Below are 20,007 nucleotides of genomic sequence, written 5' to 3' on the forward strand. Positions count from 1 at the left end.
CATATTAGTAATTAATAATTCTTTCTGCTGATTAATAGTTTTTATTTATAAAATCGTAGTTGGCGCGTTTCGAATTTCGAAGGTGGCGCTATGTACAGAAGCGTACCGCGCAGGATATCTGAACCTACAGTGAAAAATTCCTCCTTCATGATCACCCTGAAGTTAACCAAATCATATATAAACTCATAATATAAACTAAATTTTAACTTTTTCTTTACATTCGATCATTTTTAGGATGTTTAATTTTTGATAAAACGCATCCACTTTATTGTCAGATTTGAAATGGCAGCGAGTCACGTGATAGCACCGCAATGTACCAACCTGCACGTGAGTACCTAGATCGAAGCACACGTCGTTACTATACTTTATCGCGGTTCAAAACCTGTCGGTCTGCATTCCAGTGTGCTGGTGGACGCCAAGCGTCGTGTTCTATAGGAGGTCGAACTTGGTGAGCTTAGTAGCGACCGCTCTGAAAAAAATGAAGTGATTTATCGGTGAAAATTATTAACACGGACACCTCGTTTTCCTCCGACGAGGAAAATTGTGATCGATTTAGCGAAAAATCAAAAGGATCTGATAAACGTATAGATCGTACGGCTGGATCGAAGGAAAAAGGGTGAGTGTACCAAGCATGATTATTACTTTTGTTTTCTTCTTTTTCCGTCGCTGATCTTTTGCCTTTCTTTTATTTCTTTTGCTCACGTTTCTGATTCACCATCCCGTAAAACCATAAATATAATGGGACCTGTATATACTGTTCGTCATGGAAAACTTTTGTCGCGATGTCGCTGTGAGAGATCACCTGCCGGAAGGGGTGAGCCACCAGTATTTTTCGTGAAATTTGAATGCAGTAGATAATGCAGTGAATAAATCGGATACACGGTATTATTAATAATACCAATTGTTAGAACTATTGACAATTCGGAAAACGCTCATTCAGATGATACCGCGCTACTTAATGCGCCTGCGTTGTAATAAGATACATATGCATTATTGTTGAGTGAGATATAGCAAGATCGTAAAGTCGGAGACATTCAAGTTTATATGTATTAAAAACCGAGATAATAATTTGAGACATATAAAAAAAAGATAAGGAGCTGAATACCTCGTTCAGAATCGTATGGTGTTAATTTTGAGTTTTTTTCCTTTGTAGTTTTGTGTATTTAAAAAGAATTATATGTATACAACCTGAGAAGAAGATTTTAGACGTATACAATTTGCTATTTTTCAGACAATACATGTATTATAAAAGAATTTGGTAGGTTGATTGAGTAATAACTTTTATGGTCAAAGTACTTCTATGAAATGCATGGAATCATTATCGATGTCGCTAATATATATTAATACTTTAATTTACAATCTCATTGCATGTCTTCCACGTAAAGTATACGTTGCATACCTTCTGATTAAAGTTTCGTACGCATTTTGATACGCGTAGTCATGCGGATGAATTGTCAACTTCCCGGTAAAGCTCATCAAATTGAACCACTTATAATTGGTACAATAGCAATAACTATTAGGGGAAACCATTACTATTTCTTAAATATTGTTAGCGTTTAATAAATAGAGATAAAATGACATAAGGTATTTATTTAGTTAACAGTTATAGCGTTAATGGTCGAACAAGTAGCGGTTATGGGAAGTAGATTAAAATAGCGTATGACACATATACGGCCAAATATTCGTCGCTCGTTTTACTAAGCAATCGCCATGCATGTCGAGCAGGGAAGTTAAGTTAGTCATGTGTCTTGTATCGGGATGAAACACGACGAAGTGAAGAGAATAAAGGTTCACGTGATTAATCGACGATCAACAAAAGGAAGGATCCACTTGTCAAATGCGTTCGATCAACGGGAACTTGATCTTCCTGGTTCCTGTTTGTTACACATAACGGAATACCAGGGAGTTTGTTCGTGGAAAAGTAACGTCAATCACAACCCTATTCTAAAATTATGACACAACTTCAAAACTGTTCGAGAGGATTTATTAAACCATTACTAGAAGAATGTTTATATTAAACCAATGGTTCATTATCATTAACAAATAGATATATAATGCAATATCAAAGGAAGTTCAAAAAATTTACAAAGATCGTAGTATAGATCAATATATTTTTCGATACAATCTTATTCTCTGTGACAGAAAATCTCACTATCTTTTCATTCAGTTTGGAAAATTTTTTTAACGATTTGTATAACACTAAATTAAAGGAAAAGATGTGTTCTGTAAAATATTTTGAAATATTATCAACATTTTAGAGAAACAAAAAGCTATCATTGATCATAGAAGTTATAAATCTATGTAAAAGTCTATATAAAATATTTTGTATAATACGTTTAATAAATATTTAAAAAAATGATAAAAAGTTTCTATAAGTGTCCGAATACTTTTTTAAGCCACTGTAATTGTGTAAGAGGACTCAAATCTTTCTGTATTTTGGCCAACGGGAGAAGAGTCGCGAGTTCGTGAAAGTGGAACTCAATTCCACCGATACATCGTGATCTTTGATCAAGCGAGAGGATCACGAGTGCAAAAAGGATTTCGGGGATTGAGTCTGTTCTCTGATCAACGACAGGTTGTAGAACAGAGTCTAATTCTCGTTTGGCTATATGCTTGTGCGCGTGTGTGTTGTATGCGTGTGCGTAACTCGGGTGGCATTGGCCCGTCCGTAAGGTTAGGTTGGTTGGAGGTGCGCGCGGGGCACAGGGGCTTGACAACCACTGCTTTGGAATTCGAGTTCTTTATTTTTATGAGAGCCAGCGTCGGAAACCAGCCTCTTTCGAACCCTTCTCACCTGTTACATACCACCGGCATTTATGCTACCATTTAACCAGAAGTTAAGAGTCCTCCCGTGCATAAAACACGTTCAACTATCTTGCCAATGGGTCGAACGCGTGCTTTTTGTCCCTGTGATTTCAGCTTCGATGAAAAATCCCTCCTCTCTCGGCCGTCAATCCTTCGAACCACTCCTCTGGTAAATTCATTTCTTCGTAACAAATAGTGAGTCCTCGTGAGAAACCTTCCGTACAGTTCCATTCTTTTACTTTGATAACAGTATTCTATTTGTTGGAATGAAATGTCAGTTTGTATTCAATTCAATGAATTATCAATTGAATTTATTTGGCAGAAGCATAAATTTGTATTGTACAAGTGAAAAGAGGTTGTGAAAAGAATCAGCGAACTTCTAATATTAATGAAGTTTTATTACATTTACTGTTTGTTGTTATTGGGTTGTAATATAAATTCGTTCTATTTTTGTATTTGTCACAACATACGTAATACACAGTCGGTGACAAAAATAAGTGGACGTATAGTAGAGGTAGGTATCAATGAAGTTTAATCGAACTAGTACCAGTGTTATATATTTAAGTTTTATTTATATTCTTATAATTTATAGATTATTTAGTAAACAATTGAAGTTAATATTTACATTTTTGTGTAAACAGACCGTATTTGACGAAACGTCATTGATACCTACCTAAAAATATGACACCTACGCGTTACATTCATTGAAGGACCGCAAAGCAAATTTTATTTTATTTAGTATTTTACATTATGAAACACGTATAATACGAATGAAATAACAAATTTATGATAAAATATAAACAGAAGGTAGAAAGAGTAAAAAGAAATTTGTACTAAATATCAACTAGTATCCTAATATTTACGATCAGCACTGTATTTCCAATTTTCACTACATGTCCACTTGTTTTTGTCTCCGATAAAATCTATAGGTATGTATATACGAAAACAGGACAGATTTATGTTATAACTCAATAGATTAGTACTAATTTAAGTAACAAAGATATTGAAAGTGAAATTTTTCTCTTAGTGCAATATAATATCTATTAAGAACGTTTGAGGAAACATGTAAGCTTTCTGTGGAATAGAAAATTTTCTGTATTAATTTCAAGCGTTAAATTATCATGTAAGCGAACGGTACAGCGTAATACATGAATGAATCTACCTACATTCGACGCGTATGTTAGCCAACAAATAATTTCTATTAGTATTGGACGTGTCAGCGCGGTTTTCTGATCGTCACTCAAGACGGTCAGCCGCTCGCACGTGGGTGGAAAGCGGTGCGCGCAATGAACGACGGTTTTCGACACCGTATATGGTCAATTTCATGTTGTCATTGTGGCACCTCTGTCGGCTTCGTTTCTCACGATGCAAATGGATTCTGCATTTCTGCTTCCTTTTATATCCTTTTTCGTAATTTTTTCAATATTCAATCGAGCGAATTCTAAAACTAATTGAAGATTACGACAAAAGAACATGATAAGAAGACTACGAATATTTATGCAAATTCATATTTTTATAAATAATGCTAATAAAAGAAGAACTTATATAAAGATTTGTTTCATCCTTTAAATATTATAACGAGTATTTTACATATTTTGTGTAATTGTACATAAACTACGGATTTTTGTGCATTTATAAGAAATTTTAATACATTTGCATTTTCCATAAATGCATAAAAATCTCTAATAGGCCATTTTATTCCTATTAAAATTCTTCTGTTTAATTATAAAGTGATACAGAGTGACATAAAATCAACAGAAATGTTTTACTCGTGTGATCCTCAATTTCGAATTTCTTCCATTATTTGTCGATTTATCTTCATAAGTAGAAGCAGCAATGATGCCTTTCGCGTATCCATATTTGTTTTGTATAGATAGCAGTCAGTTAGAAACAGTATTTTACTAAAAGACTACTTATAGAGAAAGCTATAATTATATTTCTAAGAAATGCGGAATATCTCCTTTCATTGATGAGTACGATTTTAGAAATGAGATACGGATACTTACCTGAGACTCACACGTTTTGTTATCTTACATATTAACATACGAGACTCGCTCTAAGAAATCTGTTCTAAGAATTGGTAAAGATATAGCGGTGGCCAGTTAGTGCAGCGCAATTGTATACTGCGAATATTCTACATTGAAAAAATGAAACTTAAATAGAAATTTATTTCACCATCTAAAACAAGCATTGTACTTTAAAATGTGCATATTGTACAATTTAAATTCTCTAAGTGCATAAATATCCATAGAGCAATAATGACACAACTACGAGATACTGACAGCTTATAATCACAATCGCAAAAAAATATAGTCACAAAAAATTGCCATCAAAATGTTTACAAATATTTTATATTTTATACTAAAATTGTGTAACTGCTATTTATTATAAATAAATATTGATACTAATTAAAGAAGCAATCTAAGCCAGAATGACAAAGAAAGAAGAGGTGTTAGGGTCGGTACAAAATAAAATGCAATAATATTTTTTCTCAGATTAAGAATAAAAAAATGATATAAATGCAAATCCACTTTGTAGCTAATAAGGCAGAAATTAATAAATTATATGTACAGTCATATTAAATAAACAGAAATTGGCTATATAACTGGGAAGCATTAATATTAAGTAGGGTTAGGTTATTCTCTGCTGTCATAAAAATCAAGATTTCATGCACAATCTCATTTCCACCGCTGTTCTCTGACAATCCTCTTGATTGCTGAGAGCTTTAAAGCTTTCGGAACAGAAGCTTTTAAAATGAACCGCATTTGGAAACGAATATAAATCGTGTTATACTGTGTCCCTTTGGGACTGGAATGCGCGACCCATTTGGTGGAGCGGGGATCGTTCGTGCCGAAATGACGAGCCATGATCAAAACTAGAATGAATGCGTTCTATTTCCACGTGAACTCGCCATGTTCTATACTTAAACGTGGTGGTTGGCCGGCATTAATTTTAGTGGGCCCTCTCTGTTTCTCTTTCGAGACCGGCGCCTCGCATTTTTAACCGACAAAACCAAGACTAAAAAACGAATAATAAGAATGAGAGCGACATATGTGGCTAACTTGTACTAATTTTTGTTTTCTTTGATTGCAGAATGAGTCAAGATGCGACCTGTGCTTTTTCTATATGCCGTTATCACGGTCCTACTTCATGTCCTAGCCAGCCTTGCACATGGTCAGTTTTGTCTTACATATTTTTTATTTATGATATGCATTACGTTTTAATATACAGTGGTTAAAGAAAGTATTTACACACCATTTTATTTATGCCGATTAATTACGTTCAAGTATATTACAATTTGCATCATTTTTAATAGTATTTTCGCGCGACTACAAAAATTGATTACTATGAAAATTAAATTATTCGTATAAATTATAGGACAGAAGCAAGAACTAGGCATGATCTTCACTAAACATCCGCAACCTCTGGCCGCGCCAATAGGGGATGATGTGAATTTTGAATGCAATTTGAATCTCGGAGCAGAACGTTTCTCCTGGCGCCATAGACCATTAGGTTCGGATAGGTGGTTGCAGGTTTTCCACGTGTCTAGTAACGGTGGCAAAACGTCCAGGCACGTAGTGAACTTTGACAATGAATCCAAAGCCGGAGATTACCGTTGTATAGCATTTTATGGTAAATATTTTTGTATTTCCTTTTATTTAACATCTTTCACAATGTTTAAATTACAATTTGGTAATTTGATTTTACCTTGTTAGGTTCGAGTGGTTTAGCTTCTGACCCGGCAAGATTGACGCTTGCTACGCTAGAGAAGTTTACCGATAAGAGCGAAGTCATTATAAACGTTCCAGCAGGGAATACCGTGCCTATCACTTGTCCTGTGCCTTACTCAGCCCCAGAGGCGATAGTTGAGTTCTACAAAGATAATAATCCTGTAAAAAATGTTAACGTAGTCGGTAGCAAGACCATGGTCATTGAAAATGCTAAAGTATCGGACAGTGGATCTTATCACTGCACTGCTGAAAATTACATAACTACTCAGTCATATCGGAGTAACCATAAGACGATCCTAAACGTAAACACAAATACCAGTCTTCGAGCACCATACTTTGTTAAACAACCACAAACGGAGTACAAGGTTTTGAGGGGTAAAAACGTAACTTTGGAATGCTTTGCCGCTGGTTACCCAATCCCTTCTGTCACGTGGACTAGATTAGGTAGTTCGTTACCACTGAACTCCATTAAAACTGCGATGGGCCTAACGATAATTAACGTTCAATCAGCGGACAGGGGAGAATATGATTGTATATGGAGTAGTAATGGAGCAAGCATCAAGTCTGTGATCATACTAAAAGTTATGGAAGCTCCAAAGGTGATTAAGCCACCGAAGGCAGCAACGTTCTCCGAAGGTGGGGAATTGGACCTCTCTTGCACGGTAACGGGCGAACCACAACCGAAATTTGAGTGGCTAATTAATGGGGAATCTTTGACGCCTGGTGGTAATGTGGAGATCGAAGGTTCGAGTCTTTCTATCTCCGAGGTTGAAAAAAAGCACGCTGGAATTGTCCAGTGCGTCGCGAGTAACGAATATGGGTCTCATTCTGGTTGCAATCTGCTAAGAGTGAACCCTAAGCAACATATTGGGACGACTGAAGCCAAACAGGATTATGGAATCTCTAATTCAAGACACAAACATACAAGGGGAGGAGGAAGAAGAAGGAGTAAGGAAGGGAAGCGTAAAGGCACTGGTAATTTGTTGCACCGTACATATTGCTTAAATACTTCATGTTGATTTTATCGGGTTTTTTATATTTGTAGCTGTGCTAGTACCACCGAATCTACCGAATGTCACCAGACTCTCAGACGTGTCCGTGATGGTTAGGTGGTCTGTACCTGAGAACACAGGACTGCCGATTCAATTCTTCAAAGTTCAATATCGCGAACTTGGACAGAAGATGAATGGCAGACAAGCAAAATGGATGACCGCGAACTCGGAGATACCGAATCACGTGCGGTCGTTCGAAGTAACCGATTTACAGCCTAATCATACTTATCGGTTTCGAATTGCTGCAGTTTATTCGAACAATGATAATAAACTTAGTCCAAACTCCGTACGTTTTCATCTGAATAAAGATGGCGGAATCGAAAGCAATAGGATGCCAATACCTTTGTTAACGAACACCGAGGCTTTGAGTCCACACGAGGTATTACTCATTTGGCAGAATTCGGATAATTCGGCGAACATCGATGGTTTCTATGTGTATCACCGAGCTTCTACCACAGTTAGCGATTATATAAAAACTACGGTTGAAGGAAAAGACTCTTTCAACATAACTATTTCCCATTTGCAACCGGATACAACGTATGAGTTTAAAGTTCAGAGTTTTTCCGTAGACGCAGCTTCGGAATTTTCTAAGATCCTTCGACAAAAGACGAAAAGAGCTATAAATACGAACGAACATGCTAATCATGATAATAAAAATGATCATGGCAGCAATTTAACATTGGATAGCCGAGTAAGGCCTGCAGATGATAAAAACGTAAATATGTATGCCATAATTGGCGGAGTTCTCGGAGGATCGACTCTGTTGGGCAGCTTGATTGCAGTCGCAGTAATATATAAGAGGACGAAGCACAAACAAAGCCGGGAATCATCGCAAAGCGAAGGTATATTTAATTTGTAATATCATCGTATTTTGGAAAAAGACAGTGTACGCCTTATAATAAATTATACATTAAATTTTTATTTTAGGAAAACCGATAACAAACGGAAGAGTAATGAATGGCGGAGTAACTGACTCGAAAATAAACATAACATCAAATCCACTTGCTGGTCTCGATACATCTGAAGATATAATACAGCCTAAGGTCGGTATTTGTAAGTAACAATATCAATATTTTCGCCTTGTCAAAGGAAAAGAATGACTGAGGGCTATTTCGATTTGAGAAATGGACAAAGATGTCATACCAATATTTTCTATTTCTGAATTAAATATCAATTGTCTACGGTCATTCAATTTCCTAATTCTACTAAACGAACAGAAATATAATCTTAACTGCGTACATAGTTATCTCTATACGCCTTGTCGATATTTTTATCGCAACTACTCGTACTGTCGTGTGTGTGTTCTGTCGGCTTGTAACTCTGAGGAGCTCGATCCTAAAGTAGTCAAAAAATGAAAAAAAGGGATCTATATTATTTTTTTAATTTAAATTATATCGTTGATATTTTTACAAGATAATTCCAATGTAGGAAGTAAACAAATCACACCCTAATGGTACGCAATAAAATCTAATCATATAGTGTCTATATACATAAATGCTTCACTGCCACTAGAGGAGACTTCATATTTAACTTTCCATTAATGCTTTTATTTTTCTGCACACTCGATAGATTGACACATAAGACCCTGGGCGCTAAATCACTATGTCCATCCATATCCTCAATGTCATTGCACGAACATAGCACATTGATTCGATCATTATTACCATCAAGCCTGATTAAGTCCCATTTCGATGGCCTATACTCGATAATCGAGTCGAATCACGGGCTCCACTGGGTTACAGCTGTACGCCACTTTTTCTTTTTTAATTTTTCTTTTTTTTTTTTACAAGCGACTACCATTTATTCTCCTCCCTCCGCACTCTCGCGCGCGACTGTATCTATATTTACATTCAACTAACGTATTTCTGCTTTCAGACTATTCGATATTAAGAAGACTAGTCTTTTCTAGCTTTAGCAATTGGTCGCGTGCTGTTCTTTAAAATTCTACTTGCACACTCTCTGCATTCTCTCTGGAAGCCGCTTTTCTTTCGTATTTTCCGAACACCACACACATACGTTATATATTACCTACATGCCTGTGCCTCTCTGTGAGTGAGATCTGAAAGAAGCGAAACGAACACGCATGTTTCTAAACAGACCGGGCAACAGTCGCCGATGGAAATGGCATCGTTTCTTAACGGACAAAACAACAGCAACAACAACCATAACAACAGTGACACAGCTGGGACTGACCAGTGAAACGCATCAATAGACTGAGAGTCCCTTCTGCTCCAGGAATCACTGCCTATCGAACAGTCTCTCTGCGACCAACCATTTTCCTCTATGCTTTAAAAAGACTTTTATAGTGCTCAGACCGTATTTCCAGGTGTCAATTTTATTAAACTTTTATCAACTACGTTGTGACGGGAATATGCGAAGAAAACGATATACGAATGTTGTCGCTTCCAATGATGCTTCTTTTAATAGTGAGAAACTTTAGAAACTTTAGTCATTCATTAGGTTTACAATGAGTGAACCGTTTTAAGACATTTACAGGGTGTCATAATAGGTATGCTCAAGTGTTTCAATCAAGATTGTTAGATATGTATTCATTTAACGATCGTATCCTATGTAATCAGTTTTAGGTTTTCTTCTTTTCTCTTTGACGGTAAACTGCAACTTTTTTCAAGCTCAAAATAGAATTAGAAATTCACGATTGATCATGAAGTGGGTAAAATATGCAAAGTACCTGTCCGCTGTCTTCTTCGACCTCTTCGTTCTTTTATCTCTTTGTTGCTCTCTTATATCTTTGTCTCCTTTTGTATCCACTTGATGGTCGACAATTAGCGAGTTTCATTTGTAATTAGACACACAAGAACGAAAAATTTATGAGCTCGTAATTTAAACTATATTCGTTTTTGTAACATTTAGCTTTTACCGTATACTCGCCTAATTTTATACTAATTTTAATCCAGGCAGCTTTTACGAGTTATGTTTGTTTCCTCGTTTAAATTAATTAGCGTCCATTATTTTATGTTGTAAATACGCGAAATATTAGTGATTATGTCGAATTTAGAGGCGAATGATTTTGTGCCTGATGAAAAAGACAGCTGTGCTATGTATTTTATATAATACTACATGTTTTAGGAAATATTATCGGTGATGCTGGAATTTTCTTTGTAAATTCTTGAATCGCGATAGAATGGAACTTTGTTCAAATTTTTTCTCTTTTTTTTAATGATCATTGTATCGTTATCTTATATATTATGATTATTCATACATTATCGTCGTTGATACTGGTAAAATAATGACTTTAACGGAATAATTTTTACGTTAGAGAGCGAACAAACCTCATACGAATTGCTACTAGAATAATAGAAATAATTCAGTCACACATTGCTAACAGTATTTGTTACGTAATATCAAGAACTTCTAATAACAGTATTTTCCTAGCTTCGAGTTAGATGCAATTTCTTTTAGTGACCGATATTAGATTCCAGACGGTAATCAAGCTTTACGATAAATCATGCGTTAAAAAGAATCCGAGAATTATATTTAAACATGCTAGAATTTTTAGTCAAAATTTCGATATCAAAAAAAGGAAACAAAAATGTGTAAATAAGTATTTATACAATTTTTTCGATTTTACGTCGTTCTATATATAACATATCTTTTAATGTAGTGTTAATTATTTAAATTGTCTATTTTAAAAGAAAACGAAGTCAGAAGATCAGTTTGCAAGCGGAACAAGAACAAATTTTTGTACATATATACTAAAATGAGTCAAATTTTATGAAGGAGCATATTGTGCCTTAAATCTTGCCTATACAAACTAGTATTAAGACTAATTATTTATGTATCTATGTATGCATATCGACATTTTGTGTACTTAATTTTTTTTTAATAAATATGCTGAAAAAAAGATTCGACTTCATGTTGAATGTTATGCGTTAAAGAACTTTAAATTTGAATTTTAGTGATATTTCTAGTAAATTATTCCTGACGTATAATTCAAATATGGAATTCAATCCGACATAACCTATAACTGATACACATGCATGATAACACATACGAGTAACAATCATAAAATTAAATGTTTTTTATTTTTATTGAAAAATTGAACGAACCTATATAATGGATACGAATGTTAGTATGACTGTAGAAAGTGCTATAGAAATGTTCACATCTATCATGTGTTCTTTAAACGAAATTGGTAAACAAACATTTTTATCGTTCATTGCTGATAATTGGAAACCACAGAATGTAAAGATAGAATCTCTTTCAAAGAATGCATATGGCATGGCAGGTGATTGTCACAACAAACGTAGTTCACAGGAAGAAAAGTTAAACACTATAAAAGATATTGTCCTCAATATCAGAAATAAAGTACCAACAAGTGGAATATTTCCATCAGAGGAAATTGTATCACCAACGATTGGGCAGGTCTGCTATTTTCTAAATAAGTAAAACTATATATTAATTTTTCAACCTATATGTTACAAAAGAAAGATATCATAAGTTTTATAACTCTGCAGAACTCAGACTGTGATCCTTGTTCAACAAAACATGTTGATGCATTTCTTTATGATGAAAAAGAAGTAGATGAACTTATAGAAAGTGGGGAGCTGAATACTTTGTATTGTGCTGACTGTGGGTCCAGCAATATGAAACAATATAGTAAGAAACACTCAACATTTTTCTTGGATTATGTGATTTCCTTAAATCATATTTTATGAAAACAAAATGTATTTGTTCTTAGATATCATTTCACACTCCTTATCAGTGGCTGCTATATTGTATATATTTCACAGTGTTTTACCAAGTTTAAGTGAAAAAGTTGTACTTGACATAGGGTCTCGATTGGGTGCTGTTTTATATGGAGTAATGATTTTTCTTCTTTTCTAAATAACAGTTCAATAATTAAAAGATGTATGTTATTATTTAAAAATCTGTCCTTCAGGCATATACATTCACATCTGCCAAGAAGATTATTGGTGTTGAAATGAACAAAGAACTTTGCTTACTCCAAAATGACATAGTAAATAAATACAAAATGAATGATCGTATTGAGATTGTGAACAGGAGGATTGAGGAATGTCCTGAAATCATTCAGAAGAGTAATATCATCATTATACACAACCCATTTGAATTTTATGTTTCACACTCAGTACATAGAGACATTTGGACTTTTTTAAAAGCCACTATCCAAAGTGGAACAATTCTAGTTACCAAACCATCCATTGAAACTACTTTTAAAAATCTAAAAATTAAAGAAGTAAATAAATGGGTAAAGCCTTATGAACGAGAGAAGACTATATCAGATCCTTACATATTTGCATCATTATTTTTGGACCCTACTGAATATGCAGATATTAAATTCTATGAAGTCATCTAAATTTAAGGAAACTATTAAAATCGAAAAATAATGACTGAAAATTTATATAAAGCATGATACATAATCTGATTTCGCAATCTATTAAAAAGAAGTTTGTTTAATTTCTTAATTTGTTTTGCATAAAGAGTTAATAAAAGTTGAATTTGTTAATCGTAAATTTCATAATCTTTTCGTTTTTTGCGAGATTAGAGGAAGGAAAATAAATCGTTTAGGAATCGTACGAAAGTTAACGATTTACGATATAGATGCAATCGCGACAATAACTCTTGCGTCAATTGTAGGTGGAAAGCTTCCCTTCTAGGAGATTGATTTCAATGCAATGAATCCCCTCCTTTTACACAGGAACTCGAGTATAGGTGGTCTCCGCGGTATGGTCAAGTTCAAATCTCGAGTTCAGTCGGCCATCAGCTACGATTGACGTACAATCATTGCATACATGGCTTTTCTCAATTATTACAATCAGAAATTATTATCCGTGGATAGCGAGCAACAATGAACATAAAGAATGTTTGGTCAAATTTTTCAGACTTTAGTTTAAAAGTTAGGTTGTTTCGTGACGTAAACGTGTCCAAAATTAAATACAATAAATTTCCTTTTTTGTTTTCTTGTAAAAAAAACTCTTTGTTGCATTTACAAATTTTTTATAATAATTGTTTATAAAATTATTTTATATTACCAATCTGGAATAAAATGCAGAACACGACATCAATATGGACAGGTAAGAATTGTACAGTGAAATAAAAAATTTAGAATGATAAATATCTCTCTCTATTCTACGCATGTTTGTAACAATATGCATTTTGCATGAATATTTTCTAATAATTCTTATTGCCACTCCATTGTTAGAGTAAAACATTTTCGATTCAATAGTAAATTCCTCAAATTGTTTCCTAAACATTATTCATCTGGAAATTAATGCGGGCACATGATATATGTTATTACCTATTTAGGACGTACGAGTCATTAGCCTTGGACCGACACTGACCTGATTTCGTCACAAATATGAGCCCGGCTAGTAGGCTTGGCTATAACCTTCCATCAGTCGTGTCATCTTCGACTTCCTAAATAGAAATTATGCAATTTCTTCCTACATCATCGACTTTTCCTTTGTCCCAATAAAATATGAAAATCAAACAAAAATTATTAAAACGACATCCCCTTCTTTCAGTAATGACATACATCGAAAACGATGTTTACAAATATATTCTCTATCTCTCTATTTATTAAACACCATCCGTCCTAATACAATGTCAAATCGATGAACATGAATTAAGAAAAACAAACTGGGAAAATATTACTCGATACTCTTAAACTTGATATTTTTCCAGACCTTGTAATTATGTTTACGTATTTTACATCTCGTTTCCTCTGATGGAGAAAAAAAAATAATACCGAGGATCCTGTGTCGTAATCTTATCTTCCCCTGGACATACTGCCGCCTGTGTGTAATTAGCGGGCACTCCCGACCGATAGAAAACAACGCGTGGGCGATATTAAAAAAACAAGACAGAGACAATAGAAAAGAGGAAAAATGTACATTATATTACGCTCGTTGCAGTGTGCACGGTTATTTCGCACAATGAACAAGAGAGTCGAACGAAACGGTCGCAGCACAGATAGGCTCAAGTGGCCAAGGGGCACTTGAACTGACGAGATAATGGACCGTTTGTCGAGAAAGAGAAAGAATCAAACGATACCGAGCGGTACGCGCGACGGTTGCTGCAACCGCGATCATTCAATCGCACTTTCTTGTTTCTTTGCTTCCAATGACGCACTTATGACGTCAATCGGAGAAGCAAGAAGCAACCCTGGCATACCTTCCACGCATCTTTCCCTCCGCATTTCTTCGACCCGGATATACGATCCTTGACTCATCTTTTTCAGCAATTCTTCGTTTTGCAAAAAATCACTTTCACATAGAAACAAATATATCATTGATGTTTTGGCCCTTTTTTGGAAAATTTCGAATTTATTTTGATATTTGAACATTCATCATAGAAAACTTGTATGTATATATTGTATCTGTTCTAGATTACAAAATTATTTAAACAGTCGATTATGTATTAATAAACGATGACATTCAACAAGATTGTCTTTAATACTTGTTATATAGTTTAAGACAATTTTTTTATTAAATGTTTGCTTGCAATAAATACATTTTCAGATTAATTTCAAATTTCAAGATGTTCTATATAATACATGTAATATATACATAACTGTTTTCCATACAAGTATACAAATAGTAATACACATGTACTTATAATATCGTCACTCTTTTGTGGCTCTGTATTTCTCATAATATGTATATGTACATAGTATATCAAAATAGAATCACAGTTACCGTCCCATATGGGGAATAGCACTATGTGTAACTATAATTCCAAGATTAGATAAGAGCTTGTAGTGACAGTGTTAGTATAACAAAAATTTATGTCGTTTGTAATATACTGTCATAAAGGTGGTTTATAGTGATATTTCTTCATGGACGCCGACGTGTAGGATGAAATGATACCCATTGAATAAATAATTCAAATGCCATCTTTCATATTTGAAAATCTATTGAATTCTTTCATGAATTTATGAGATTGTTTTTCCGTTAATCCATTAAGGATCAGTTTCATAACAAATTTAAGTGGAAGACACAGAATCAGGAATAGAAATATGAATTGAAATAGGAATAGAAATAGAAATATTTCATAACTAGAACGTTAAAAAATAAAAGACGACGAGGTAAATTGATTACAAAAAAAAAAAAATTACGAATAAAATATTACCGCAATATTGGGCTTTAATGTGTTATTATCTTTAACGATTGAATTATCATACTTTACAAACACTCACCATTTAAATTGTGGATGTTTATGCGTTTTTAGGAAATTTAAAATTCAAAAGATCTATAGAACACATATAATATGCAAAAATATATTCAATGTAGAGCACTTATTGTGATTTGTGATATTGTGTATCTACTTAAATTCCAATCCTTTGATTAAGCTCATAAAAATATGAAATTGCATGAATATGTGCAGTCTAGGTCATCATAAGAATTCAGATCGTTCCATGAATTTCCCTGCATTCCAATTTCGAATCATATGTTCTCTCATTCATGTTCTAGTCAGGCGATCTCGTCGAACGATGTCGTCATCGCAGGCCGATTGCGAAGCAGCATCGGGAGCAATTTGATAAATCATCCACCAAAGAAAAGGGTGAATTTTCCGAAGATCATGAACTTAACCTACATATCGAACATCGACGAAGATCAAATCTTCTCAATTCATAATGATCTACTTAAAAATGGAAAAAAAAGTGAAAGGAAGAATGAAAAGAAAGACAATTCGGAAGATCATAACAGGAGTTCTTTTAAATCGAATTGCAGCCGATTATTCAAACCGGGTCAGTTGATCAAGCTACGTTTCCCATCTATCTCTCACGTGGTTCACGGAAACGAACATGGCGACCTCTACTATCGTCGGCGCCGTGGCCGCGATTGGTTTAGAATCAGTGCGCGATGCGTCTCCTGTATTTCAAATCGAACATCAAGCAACCGAGAGCCTTTGAGACAATGCACGTATCCTCGGCGAAGTAGTCGATGTGAGGTTCAATCTTCCTTAACTCCTGAAGCGACACAATTAAAACAGCTGCTACGAGGACGAGACTACATCGAAGCGAAGAACAAGGTATATTCCTATATAGCAAAGCCACGTTTCACCAAATACATACAACATATACATATAGGGTGGCCCGTAATTCATGGTACAAATGGCGTCAGGTAGATTCTATGGTGCAAAATAAAATGAAAATCAAGGATAAGGAAATTGTTTTGACGGCTTTGTTTTCGAGAAAATTGAAATTAAAAGTTTGTTTGGTATATGTGAAGTTGACCAATTTCCGGCTAGACAGGAATAAACAAATGACAGAAGGTTATTCTGCATACGCAAATAAAAATGAAAATATACAGTAAAATTTTGTCATTTAATGCTTCTTCTTGGAGAAAGTAGAATTGGAAAGTGTTAGTCAAGAATTAAGACGGTATTTGTGTTAAGGGAAATTTTCAAATTTGATTTGCAATTTTAATTTTATTATTTTTGATTTTAAGCTATAGAATCCCACTGACCCAATTTATACCATGAATTACGGACCGTCCTGTATATTATACAGGGTGTCCCAGTATTCATGGCACAATCGGCAAGGAGATGAATAAGTAACTCGAACATATAGTTCATATGATAGTTCGTTTTGGAGTAAATTGAGTTTGAAAATTTGTCATTATACTTGAATTTAATTAATTTCGAGCTGAACAGAACTAAATAAGCGGCAGGAGGTTATTCTAGGTGTGAAAATTAATCGAAAATGTAGAATAAAATTTATCTACAGGACGCTCAGTTCTCGAGAAAACAAAATTTGAAAGTTTATCAAGAACGCAGTGTCTCAGGCTAATCCTTAACTAAACACGTTCAAACACTATCTTCTTGGAAATGAGATCTTAAACATAACAGCTTTATTCTACATTTTTCACTTATTTTCGCATGTACAATCATTTCTTGTCGATCCTGTTTCCTCATGTTCATTCGGTAATTCGCCAAATTCGCATATACTAAATAACTTTTCAAATTTAATTTTATTAAAGACGAAGCGCGGTATGAACAAATGTTACTCTATATTTTCGATGTGTTTTTCATATATGATTCCTGAGACAACTTATATATCAATTGATTCGTTTAAAGAAGTAAATCATAGAAACCAAAATTATTTCGCCGTAATAATCTTCGTATTGTATACACTCGAGTTACTTTGTTAACTAATTTTTTACATTTTCAGATTGGTTCCAAATTTTACCAACATAATCATAGTAGTCGTTCGTAATAATCATTGTAGAGCCAATGAAATATCAAAATATCTTAAATTTAAATTAAATTAAAATAAATCTAATTTATATTCTTGATAACAACTTTCCGCAAAATAATTTTGTTTCCATAATCTACGCGCGCATTAAAACGAATCAATAGATATATAATATATTGTGTTTTATTAAACGTGGCTTTTCTAGGAATATTCCGATATATCAATTATGTACATACACATACATAATATATACGTATATGTATATATTTATTTACTTTGTTAGGGATGTTCGAAGAATAATTTCCTCAGCGGTGAGAAATCGGAAGTGGAGCGTCGATCTTCGAAGCAGAACGTGGATTTATCGTCCTCGAACGCGGTACAGACGTCGCGAAAACGACGCGTAGGCATCGTGGAGAATCAGTACGTCGCCGAGAGTGACGCCGGCTCGTCGGTATGCGACTTGGTTCAAAGCTTGGAACGAGTGCTCGGTGAGAAGAACAAGGGGGTCACGATGAAGTCAAAGAAGCAACAGAACGCCCTGGAGGGTATCGTCGACCCTATAGAAGAGAACGAAACCTATGACGAGTTCGACACGGTGAGAATGCCAGTTGTTAGATCCCTGAGCAAGAGTCCACAGAGCGACGAAGGTATTGAAACGGACACGGATCGAAGAAGAGGATCGATGGCCCGATGCTGGAGCCTCGATTCGGCCGCAGCCAGTGACGAGGACACATCTCTGACTACTCACCAACAGAAACGACACAAACTACGGGTTACTAGATGCTGCAGCTCCGATAGTGCGGTGCTCAGCGACGAGGACCAAATAAAAGGTGAGGGGGATGGAATCATGCCACCAGTTGCTCTCTCACGAAGACAATGGAGAGGGGAGAATCAGTTGAAAACACGATCCTGACCACGCGTGCTGTGTCAATGACATCATCGTTCCTTTCCTTCTTTTTTCTCGCATCGTCTTACGTGTTATTCGTTCTGTTCTGTTGACCCGTTATGTTTCTCTCCTAATGGCGGTATAGTTAACATTTTTTGAAAGTTCTGCCTTTTGAAAATTGGCGATAAATCTATGATGTTATGATTGATTGTTATGTTAATTTAATTTAACTTATTGAGGAGTAAAACTGTGTTAACATTTGTAATATTTCATTTGTCATTTTTTGTTTTTAGTCAGTTTATGTTATTGAATTCTATTAATCCATTAAACTTCAACATTGTGTTAACATTTGCAACAGTTTATTTATAACTTCTTTTTAGCCAATTCACACGATTGAATCATATAGAATTCATATTGTGATTATGAAAAGGAATTCCAAGAATTTATTTGATATTTTTTTCATGACTATCTTTTCTTCCATCTAGATTTTCTAGATTCCATTATATGAAATTTGAAGAAATTGAAGTATTTAATATAAAGCTAGAATTCTGAATATTTTACAAATGAAATTTAGTTTATTTTTTGATAAATAATTTTTTGTAAGATAGGATGGGGAATTGTTTTCAAAAATTAATGTAATTATGAAACATTTTTTGCAGGATGGGATAGTACAAATATGGTGGAGGGAAGCGAGACTGAGCATAATGAGGGAAGACCTAGATATTGGAGAACACCCAGCGTAGTTGTTAGTGATTACTCTGATTATTCTTATTTAGATGAAAAACTAGAGAGGAATGATCTTGATCTTGAAAAATATGAAGGGATTAGTGGCACTCCTAGCCAAGCAAGCAGCTGCTCTTGCTTGGATTGTGATGAAATACGTGAATCTTTAGATACTCAGTTCCTACAAGTCTGCCGTAGTAGACGACATTCGGACTCTTGCTGTTTGTGTCTTGACTCTATAAATGCTGTTGCTGTAAGGTATTTATTTCTTAAATTCTTCATTCTTCTTTAACATAATCGATGCTTTACTAATGAATATTCTGTTTAGAAACCTCAATGAGACTGGAAATAGAAGAAATTCTTGCCTGGATTCCACTGACTCCTACTATTCCAAGCTCAACACGCAGTTTACGCAGTACATGCCACGGAACTCTTCAGAGTTGCAAGAAGATATAAAAGTTGGCTTATTGAACATTCCACCAGCACGAAAAATCTCAGACTGTTCCACTACATCTAGCCTTAGTGGAGACGAATCTGACGTCGCTGAATTACAACCGATCAAGTCCTCCAAGGTGAGTGCTAGTATTTAAAAATTATTTTTCATCTTAATGTTCTGATAAACACACAATATTG

General features: G+C 34.6%; 3 protein-coding genes and 1 long non-coding RNA gene across 9 annotated transcripts in view; 3 read left to right on the forward strand and 1 right to left on the reverse strand.

Moving 5' to 3' along the window:
• The first annotated feature begins 37 nt into the window (after positions 1-37).
• Positions 38-11,452, forward strand: LOC117213424 (interference hedgehog-like). 6 transcript variants are annotated; one of them, XM_033458777.1, is made up of 8 exons: positions 38-327; positions 402-616; positions 5,899-5,979; positions 6,184-6,438; positions 6,522-7,511; positions 7,582-8,430; positions 8,516-8,641; positions 9,464-11,452. In XM_033458777.1, the coding sequence occupies exons 3-8, from the start codon at positions 5,910-5,912 to the stop codon at positions 9,526-9,528; spliced, it is 2,355 nt and encodes a 784-aa protein (XP_033314668.1). In that variant the 5' UTR covers positions 38-327; positions 402-616; positions 5,899-5,909; the 3' UTR covers positions 9,529-11,452. The 6 variants fall into 6 exon arrangements, with proteins under 6 accessions (XP_033314668.1, XP_033314672.1, XP_033314681.1 ...); XM_033458781.1 differs by having other exon boundaries at positions 9,686-11,452; XM_033458790.1 differs by having other exon boundaries at positions 8,516-8,631.
• Positions 6,345-10,342, reverse strand: LOC117213543. Its single transcript, XR_004488678.1, has 2 exons — positions 10,278-10,342; positions 6,345-6,678 (listed from the first exon to the last, which is right to left on the reverse strand). It is a non-coding gene; the product is annotated as an uncharacterized LOC117213543 (long non-coding RNA).
• Positions 11,453-11,680: 228 nt separating the features above from the next.
• LOC117212486 lies at positions 11,681-12,923 on the forward strand. Its single transcript, XM_033457380.1, has 4 exons — positions 11,681-11,971; positions 12,064-12,205; positions 12,288-12,409; positions 12,489-12,923. Exons 1-4 carry the CDS (start codon positions 11,681-11,683, stop codon positions 12,921-12,923), a joined length of 990 nt encoding a protein of 329 aa, XP_033313271.1.
• Positions 12,924-13,033: 110 nt separating this feature from the next.
• Positions 13,034-20,007, forward strand: part of LOC117213407 — a 28,299-nt gene continuing 21,325 nt past the window's right edge. The window contains exons 1-5 of the mRNA XM_033458758.1: positions 13,034-13,641; positions 16,039-16,600; positions 18,049-18,595; positions 19,311-19,632; positions 19,703-19,946. Coding sequence (XP_033314649.1) covers positions 13,634-13,641; positions 16,039-16,600; positions 18,049-18,595; positions 19,311-19,632; positions 19,703-19,946 — 1,683 coding nt within the window. The 5' untranslated portion in view covers positions 13,034-13,633. The remainder of the gene's footprint in view (positions 13,642-16,038; positions 16,601-18,048; positions 18,596-19,310; positions 19,633-19,702; positions 19,947-20,007) is intronic.

This window comes from Bombus bifarius, unplaced genomic scaffold (assembly GCF_011952205.1).
Source record: "Bombus bifarius isolate JDL3187 unplaced genomic scaffold, Bbif_JDL3187 scf7180000007970, whole genome shotgun sequence".
In the NCBI taxonomy this organism is placed as follows: domain Eukaryota; kingdom Metazoa; phylum Arthropoda; class Insecta; order Hymenoptera; family Apidae; genus Bombus; species Bombus bifarius.